This window comes from Puccinia triticina, chromosome 3A (assembly GCF_026914185.1).
Source record: "Puccinia triticina chromosome 3A, complete sequence".
NCBI lineage: Eukaryota > Fungi > Basidiomycota > Pucciniomycetes > Pucciniales > Pucciniaceae > Puccinia > Puccinia triticina.
The window spans coordinates 5,069,329-5,079,169 of record NC_070560.1 but is presented as its reverse complement, the minus strand read 5'-3'; the positions used below and the strand labels follow the sequence as shown (position 1 = coordinate 5,079,169).

The 9,841-nt window shown below is 43.3% G+C and overlaps 1 protein-coding gene across 1 annotated transcript; it reads left to right on the top strand.

Moving 5' to 3' along the window:
* Window positions 1–7,360: 7,360 nt before the first annotated feature.
* PtA15_3A550 (uncharacterized protein) lies at window positions 7,361–8,761 on the top strand (the record flags this gene model as incomplete). Its single annotated transcript, XM_053167529.1, has 6 exons — window positions 7,361–7,648; window positions 7,745–7,999; window positions 8,086–8,231; window positions 8,308–8,460; window positions 8,550–8,586; window positions 8,657–8,761. The coding sequence occupies 6 exons, from the start codon at window positions 7,361–7,363 to the stop codon at window positions 8,759–8,761; spliced, it is 984 nt and encodes a 327-aa protein (XP_053018736.1).
* Window positions 8,762–9,841: the final 1,080 nt, after the last annotated feature.

Here is a 9,841-nt window from a genome sequence, read left to right as displayed (position 1 = left end):
TAGCGTTAGCGCGCTGTTAGCGCCGCTACGCTACGCTAATTTTCAGCGGCGCTAACAGCGCGCCAATTCTTTGTTAGCGTTAGCGCGCCGCTACAGTCGCTACGCTACGCTGCGCTGCGCTACAGCGCTTTTAGCGGAAAAAAAGCCCTTTTTTCCCGCTAAAGGCGCTGTAGCGCAGCGTAGCGCGCGCTCTTTTGCGCCCTGTATGTTTAGCGTTAGCGCAATTGCGCGCATCTGCGCTAACGCTACGCTATCAGCTAAAATAGCTGCGCACCGCGTGCGCGTAGCGTTAGCGCATATGCGTGCAATTGCGCTAACACTACGCTAAAAAATAGCGCATTTGCGCTGCGCTACGCTACGCTAACCGCTATGGTTAGCGTAGCGACCCAGTGTTGTCCATTATCAACCTGTCTGTTTGAAATTCATATTCCATCATTTCTCTTGAGCCGTAATGAAAAATCATGTCATAGACCATTTGCGCTTCATTTGTATACAGTCTCAGAATTAGAATAGTCTGCATCTCTTTTCATTAAAATTTCACAGTCAAACTTCAAATTACACAATGATCGCGGTTGCTTTTCAACTCCTTGTAAGTAGGGGTGAGGGGAATTTATAATTGATGTTTGGATTTTAATTAGTCTGGGACGAGTGGCAGCGAAGCCGCCTTGAAAGTCTAGTGTATGGAAAAGCCCCAAAGGAGCTGCTATAGTCTGATTAGTCTCAAGATATTGCCTAATTGGGTATCTTTTGGTGTTTCTGCCACTGTATCTCAACGCGCAATGGGAATGATTTCATGATATTGATACCATTATAATGAGGGATGTTGAGAGAGTAATATGGGTCAGCTCTTGACCATGAAAATCCCAAAATGTGGCAGCTACAGTCTCATTTGGTGATATTTTGAAACTCTTGAGACTGTAGCTGCCTCATTTTGGGATTTTCATCGTCAAGAGGTGACCCAAATTAATCTTTCAACATGTTTTGTTATAATGGTGTCAATATCACGAAATAATTTTAGCCCCGGTTCAGATACCGTGGCAGAAACACCACAATATACCCAATTAGGCAATATTTTGAGACTAATTAGACTATAGCAGCTCCTTTTTGGGATTTAAATCCATGAACTCTAAACCAAAAGAATCCTTGGACATTTATCAATATTCTGGTACCAATAGCATGAAATGATCACCATTCCTGGTTGAGATATAGTGGCAGAAACACAAATAAAAACCTAATTTGGTGATTGTTTGAGACCCATGAGACTGTAGCTGCCACATTTTGGGTTTTCCATGGGCAAGAGCTGACCCAAATTAATCTTTCAAAAGCTCTTGTCATAATGGTATCAATATCATGAAATCATTCCCATTGCGCGTTGAGATACAGTGGCAGAAACACCAAAAAATACCCAATTAGGTGATATCTTGAGACTAATCCCACTATAGCAGCTCCTTTTGGGCATTTCCAGACATGAAAGCTATACCAAAATAATCTTTATAAATGGATGAATATTCTGGTGCCAATATCATGTAATAATCACCATTCCAGGTTGAGATATGGTGGCAGAAACAGAAAGAAAAGACCAATTTGGGGATATTTTGAGACTCACTAGAGGCCAAGGCGGCTACGCCGCTGCAGGGGTCACCTTATGTAGTGTAAGTTCACAATCTCCCCAACCCGCACCCCAAGGAACCCCCCCCCCCCCCCCCTCAATCTCACTTTATACACACACCAGCCATTGCACCTCTGCTTTTAACTACCAGGGAAAACTTAATGAATTTTTTTGTTAGATTTGCCTTCCAATCTTGCCTGGTTTCATCTTATCTTCATCTTTTTACTCAAATGCAACCTTGAACCAAAAGTCTACATTATTTGCACAGGCTCAATCAAGTGGCACATGAGCATTTTCACTATCAACATGTGTAGCCCAGAGTAATGTATTGAGTTGAGGAAGTTGAACAGAAATCAGGAAGTGATAAAGTGTTTGACTTGATCATTCAATTTTTCCAATAGAATTAAAGAATCCTTTTTCCCATGTTCAGATGGTTATCTTCCTTTGGTAGTTGAATCTTAGGTTCTAGCTTTCTTTATAATCCTTACCTTTTTTTACCAACTTCAGTAACAGATGTAGATCAGTAACTCAATGTTCACCCTCAAAGGCCAGTACCGGCCATCAAGACAACAAACACTCCCTTGATGGCCGATACCAGCCATCAAGAGAGCGTACACACCCTTGATGGCCAGTACCGGCCATCAAGACAGTATACACTCCCTCGCTGGCCTGTACCAGCCATCAAGTGAGCGTACTCACCTCCTCTCGATGGCCAGGACCAGCCATCAAGAGAGCAAACACTTCCTCAATGGCTGGTACCAGCCATCAAGAGAGCGTACACACCCTTGATGGCCAGTACCGGCCATCAAGACAGTATACAATTCAGTTTTATTATGAAGGGCTTGAGAGTGTTTGTAGACAGATTTGAGCGCTAGAGCACCAGGTCTACCAAGGGAAAGTCCAGCCAGAAGACTGAAGGACAAGAGAAGTAACATTGAGGGATGTGTACGCTCTCTTGATGGCTGGTCCCGGCCATTGGGAGTGTGTTTGCTGTCTCAAAGGCCCACACTGGCCATTGAGGGTGCATACGCTCTGTTGATGGCGGGTACTGGCCATTGAGAGAGTGTGTACGCTCACTTGATGGCTGGTACCGGCCAGCGAGGGAGTGTATACTGTCTTGATGGCCGGTACTGGCCATTTAGGGTGTGTACACTCTCTTGATGGCTCGTACGGGCCATTGACATGTTTGCTCTCTTGATGGCTGGTACCAGCCATCAAGAGAGGGTGTGTACACTCACTTGATGGCTGGTACCGTTCAACAAGGGAGTGTATACTGTCTTGATGGCTGGTAATGGCCATCAAGGGAGTGTACGCTCTCTTGATGGCTCGCACCGGCCATCGAGGGAGTGTTTGCTCTCTTGATGGCTGGTACCGGCCATCAAGGGAGTGTTTGTTGTCTCAATGGCCGGTACTGGCCATCAAAGGTGTGTACGCTCACTTGATGGCTGGTACCGGCCATTGAGGGAGTGTTTGTTGTCTCAATGGCCAGTACCGGCCATCAAGGGTGTGTACACTCTCTTGATGGCTGGTACCGGCCATCAAGCAAGTGTACGCTCTCTTGATGGCTCGCACTGGCCATTGAGGGAGTATTTGCTCTCTTGATGGCTGGTACCGGCCATCAAGGGAGTGTACGCTCTCTTGATGGCTTGCACCGGCCATTGAGGGAGTGTTTACTCTCTTGATGGCCAGTACCGGCCATCAAGGGAGTGTACGCTCTCTCACTACCAAGATGGATGAATTTGCGATGTCATATATTGATCAATATAGCGTATATTGATCAATTTATATTGATCAATTTTTTTTATTCCTCTTGATACCAGTGTCTGTGTTCCATGTCTCCTTAATACTCTTCTATAATCTATCTCCTTCCCCTGTATTTGCTTCAAGCCACAGGAATCTTTTTTTTGTCTGATAACATTCATAAATTTATACATACACCATTCAATTCTACATGAAAAAAATACACTGCAAGGTTTAGGATTAATCCAGAGTTGCTGAGGGGGATCAATTTTTTTTCTTGTTTTTTTTAATTCAACAATTGATGTTATCAGAAGTCTCCAAATCTACTTTTTTTCAAAAAAGGAAAAACATTGACCCCTGACCTCTATCAGTATCATGATACGATCCTGCACACATTTCTAATTTGGTTGGTTGAACTTCTTGAAGATATTGCACATCATACTTGAAGTGCTACATGCATAGAAGGCCTTTTTGAAATTAGTTTACCATGGTTTAGCATATTTTTGTCAGGTTCTTTTTTTTATCAACTTTTGTTGTCAACCACAGATTAATGAGGAATATTTCCACATAAAATTTCATCAGACAATTTTTCTGCATAGAAAACCCAGAAATATTGTGTTTGGGGTCACATCCTTTATGCAGCAGCTACAGTCTGATCAGTTCGCAAATATCACTACTTTGGTAGTTTCTTGGTGTTTCTGCCACTATATCTCATCCCAGCGTGGGAATACTTCACCATATGGTTACCAAATGGTTACAGGCCCCCAAAGATTCATATGTACCTTTACTGACCACAAAACCTCCAAATGTAGCAGCTACAATCTGATCAGTTCGCAAATATCACTACTTTGGTAGTTTCTTGGTGTTTCTGCCACTATATCTCATCCCAGCATGGGAATACTTCTGCCATATGGTTACCAAAATGTTGAGAGGCCCCCAAAGATTCATTATGTGCCTTTACTGACCACAAAACCCCCAAATGTAGCAGCTACAGTCTGATCAGTTCCCGAATATCACTACTTTGGTATTTCTTGGTGTTTCTGCCACTATATCTCATCCCAGCGTGGGAATAATTCTGCCATATGGTTACCAAAATATTATATAGCCCCCAAATATTCATTATGTACCTTTACTGACCAGAAAACGTCCAAATGTAGCAGCTACAATCTGATGAGTTCCCAAATATCGCTACGTTGGTAGTTTCTTGGTGTTTCTGCCACTATATCTCATCCCGGCATGGGAATACTTCTGCCATATGGTTAAAAAAAGATACATAATGAATCTTTGGGGGCTTGTTAACATTTTGGTAACCATATGGCAGAATTATTCCCACGCTGGGATGAGATATAGTGGCAGAAACACCAGGAAACTACAAAAGTAGTCATATTTGCGAACTGACAAGACTGTAGCTGCTACATTTGGGGGTTTTGTGGTGACTAAAGGTATGTTAGCCTGTATGTAACTAACCGTGTCTGAGAGGGTTGTTACTATCAAGATGATGGTGTAAGATGCCAAGGATGGGCCAATGGGTTCGTGGTAAGACCTGTAAAAGGTTTCACTCTATCAGTAATCTTGACTGAGAGGCTTGCTCAATTAAGGCACATCCAGATCAACACAGGGTGTTAATAGGCATCCAAGGAATAACTCAACTTGGGTTCGTGGGTTTACCTACAGAAAGGTAAGGGTAATCAAGAGTTGATGTTATTCCTGAATTGAAAGATGGGTGAGAATGAAGGCACTGTTTAACTATGTATGTGTTAAACCTTGCTATAATAATATTCTGAGGGATAAACAGTCCTGGGGGGCGTGTTTATATAGAGGGGAATGAGCAGGAGGGAACATGAGGCGCTTGGAGGCGCTTCAGGACCAGGGGGGAACTGGAAGCGCTCAAGGGAAGCAGATCCTCATGAGGATCAACATTGAAAATGATCAGGGCAGTGTAATGATCAGTACTGATCCTGGATCATTAGCTGTGTACACTAGCTGATCATAACCAATCATTGATTCCATTCAGTGCTCTTTGAATTGGATTACATCATGTATTGTTTATGTATTTATATCATAACCAATATGTTATGTAAATAGGTACTGAGGCATAACAGGGGATAAATGAGTGATACCTGTCTTGGTGTATTTCACGTGTACAGTAATATTACAATGTATTGTAATCTTACTGTTGCACGTAACTTAACTCTCATAACAACAGTACATTATGGTAACTGTATTTAACTATGGTTATCTGTAATGTAATGTGTAACAGGAGTACATTCTTAAGCTTGTATCTAATGATATACATATGTAATAGAGGCGTAAAAAGGAATGTACTATATGTAATGTGAACAATTGCAGGTACTTGGTACGTGTAAGGTACTGTGACATGTACTCTGTGGCTGACACTTCCTCCCTCCAAAAAAGGCTGATCAAAGAATTAAAGATTTCTTTTATCAGCTCTGTATTGTCTGAGGACTTTTTCAGAGTCTGGAATTTGGTCAGTAGTGAGCCATTCATCTTCTTTAGAACCACTATATCTAACTAGATATTGTTTAATGTCCACATTGTTTTTTCTGATTTTCCTGTGTTGTAAAACCTTCTTTATTTTCACAACTTCTTTCTCCAGTCTTGGAATTACAACTTTAATGTTGTCTTTCCTTAAAGGGAAATTTTCATTGTTACTAGGCACGTAAGGTTTGATTAAACTAACAGGAAAAGTAGGATGTTTTCTTTCTAATTCACCTGTCAGTATGACTTCAACAGCATTCTTTCTGTGTAAGGCTTTAATAACAAATGGTCCTACAAATGAGTCTCTCAATTTCTTAGGGCCAGTGAGGTTGGTAAAGTTAAATGTAGAAATAAGAACTTCTTCACCAACTTTAAACTGATGAGGTTTATGAGGCTTGTCCCATCTAGTTTTGTTGTATTCAAAGGATTTTTTAATGCATTCTGCTGCGTAATTAGCTGTCTTAGTCATCATTTGATGGAAGTCTGCTGCATTAGGATGTATTGTTACAGATTTAGATAAAACTAAGTCTTTGGGGAACCATGGAATCCATCCTCTTTCTAATTCAAAAGGAGTCATATTGGTAGAGCTATGTTTGCTGGAATTGTAGGCAAACTCAAGGGCTGGTAAGAGTGAGCACCAATCATGAGTATAATTATCTTTGTCTTTAAATTCCAATCCATAGGCACAATATCTTCTGATCATGTCTTCAAGAGTTTGAATCATCCTTTCAGCTAATCCATCAGTCTGTGGGTGATAAGCTGTGGAGAACTTCAATTGTGTACCACATCCAAGTTTATTAAAGCCTCTGAATCACAAAACAAAACTTCAAGGGTTTCCCCTACAAATTTTCAAAAATCACAAAAAAAATCAAGGGTTTCCCCTTTAAAACCTTCAGGAAAAAAAGATGAAGGGTTTCACCTCTACAAATGCCAAAATCAACAAAAAAACCCACAATATTACAACAACCAAAAACAGAGCAATAATCTGCACCCAGCCACCTAACATCAGCAAGCTGATGCACCGTGGCCCACCATCCATCCCTGTCTAGCAGGGTTAAGAAATGGTGAGAGGATGACCCCCAGCGCGCCGGATTGAAGGCATTATGCAAAGGGGGGCCACCGAGTGGAGCCCCTCAAACTGCGCAAGTGCAACAGCGGAGGGGGTGAGGACGAACCGCACGCTGGAAGTACAGCGGCAGAGGACGCCCTGGGGTAAACAAGCAAGCAAGGCAACACCCACCTTTATAGATAATCCAACACTGCCCTCAAGATCCACCAGCGAACTCAACTACCACATTCATCAAGCCACAACAAATACGCCACCACCACGCTCCTCCAGCGCCTCTTGGCCTACGTGGCAGTTCTTTCACTGGCTAGGCGTTGTCAACAAGACCCTTGTGCCAGACTAGGTTGGTCTAATCCGTCCTTCTTGGCATTGAGCGTGGCGAAGATGACCATATTGGTCCCCAGGTCTTCCTTCATTAGGACATAGATGTCACCGCAGATACTCCGATGCTGTTTCCCTTCCCCCCTCACACCCACTCAATCGCGGCGTTGGAATTATCTTTTTCCGCAGGGCCAAGACTGCCAAGCTTCCAAGTGACCGTGCGTTGTCAAGATCAGATAGGACGGACAGCTCTGCCCGCACCAGGTCTACCTCTTGACCCCCAACGACAACACCCTGCCTACGATCAGCGCTGGCTCACTGTTTTTCCCCCAATTCGGCTCACACGCATTCTGTCCGACCAAACAAACAAAGCTCACATTGAATCTCATCAGCAACTCTCGCCAGAACATCAAGTTCCCCTCAATCCTCACCCTTGCATTAGCAGCATCAGCATCAGTATCAGTATCGGCACCGGCACCGGCACCAGTAGCTTTGTCTTAATCATATAGCAGATCTATCTCAACCACCAACTCAAGATCAAGTCTCCCATCAGCGACGAGCGACTGCTGCTCAACAGACTCAACGTACGCATGCTCAAGTTCAGTCTCCACGAGTCCGGCTGGGACGGGTTCATGCTCAAATACAAGACCGAACGCCCCCTTGACCTCACCCTTTCCGTAGCTGCTATGCAGAACTACCTCCGGATGTCCAGAGTGCTCTTGAAGACAAACCGGCTCGAACAATCTCTTGACCGCGCCTGGAAAGTGGCCATCCTTGGCGTGTACTGTTCCCTCAAACACCTCCACTGTCAGTCTTTCTCTCTCCCTGTTAAGAAGAACTCAACAACCAGTCCTTGCTCTCGTTCGGCCAGATGATCCAATCCCTACCAAGCCAGATGGAGAAGGACTATCTTGAACCTCAGGTCGTCGCAGCCATTCATCAACTGTGGCAAGACCCAGGTGTCCGGCAATGTTTTGAGCGCAGTCGGGAGTACCAGTTAAGCCGGGGGGCGGGGGGGTTGCCCTTGCTATCCAGCTTTGCTTGCTTACATCTTGTCCCATTCTTCTGTCAGGTTAAACAACTCTGCGGCCTACTATTTCGATTCAATTGACCGAATCGAACAGCCTCATTACGTCCCAGATGATCAGGACATACTGTGTCCACGAGTAAAAACCACCGGAATTACCAAAACTGTGATTGTGATTGGAGAGCTCAAGTATCGGATGTTTGATGTCGGAGGACAGAGAAGCGAGAGGAAGAAATGGATTCACTGCTTTGGAAACATGACGGCCATCATTTTTTGGTGACGCTCAGCGAGTACGCCCAGATGCTCTATGAGGACGACTCGGTGGTAAGCCTTTGTTTCTCCCTCAGGAAAACAAAACGGGGATTCAATTAAATTGACTCGTGTGATTCTTCAGAACAGAATGCAGGAATCCCTCAACCTATTTGATTCAATCTGCAACTCAAGATGGTTAATCATGATCCCGGAAGTGATCAAATTCATCCGCCAGCTCCAGTCCTAATGCCACCTCGAGGTCATGGACTGTGGATGGCAGGAGATCAAGAAGCTGATGAGCAAGGGCGCGGATCTAGACCCGCTGATGGAGGGCCATTTGGCGTACTTGGATCGTCTGTTCTCCAAGCGCTTGCTGCTCAGCACTCGCACTGGGAAAGAGGTGCGCCTTTGCTTACTCCAAGCTTTCGTCTGGCTTTCCTGTTGATGTGACTTGTAATAAGAGGAAGAGGAAGAGGAATAAAAATCTCAAATTGATACATGGTTGTCATACATCATCTGCCTTCTGTTGAATCATTAGAGCTATCAAGGAGTTTAATACTTTATTGCTTATTTGGGATTGGTTCAAGATAAACCACTAAGGTCAATATATTATGAATTTCATGATTGATATATATCTTTAGCTTTTTGTGTTGTTTTTTTCACATATGCTTCTCATCAAATTATAATCCTGACCCTCCATATATGTCTTATCTCAGCCTTCCTCACATGTCCAAAAAAAAAAAAAAACTGGGTGGTTGGTGGGGCTGAGTGATGATGTGTGGATAATCTGATTGTTGTGTTTTGAAGATCTGGTTTGCCCACCTATACAGTTTGTAAATATATGAATCAAAACTTCTCTAATAGCATTGGCCGTCTTTGAGGCCAAGGTGGCTTTGCCACTGAAAATTCAAAGTCCAAGCCTCTTTTCTGCCCTCATTGAGGAAATCATTGATATACTTTGCAGTTCCCTCCTCAGTAATTCTCATTCATCATCATGTGTGGTTGTTTATTCTCAATTTCCATATTATTGTTTTGCTTATCTTAATTAGCAGTTGAAATTTTTGAACCTTCAATGAGGATGGGGATGGGAAAAAAACTGACATGGTTGATGAAAATATTCAGCAATTACTTATTGCATTATGGGTAAATTATCATTGTTCCAACATCCGCTAGGAAGCCCAGCCTGTGAATTGGGGATTGCAGCGGCGAAGCCGCCTTGGCCTCTAGTAGATCATAAAGTCCTCTCCAGAATTCTGACGTAAATTTAGGATCTCTGTCTGTAATAATGTATCTTGGGCATCCTACATCAGCAATTATCTTTTGCCAA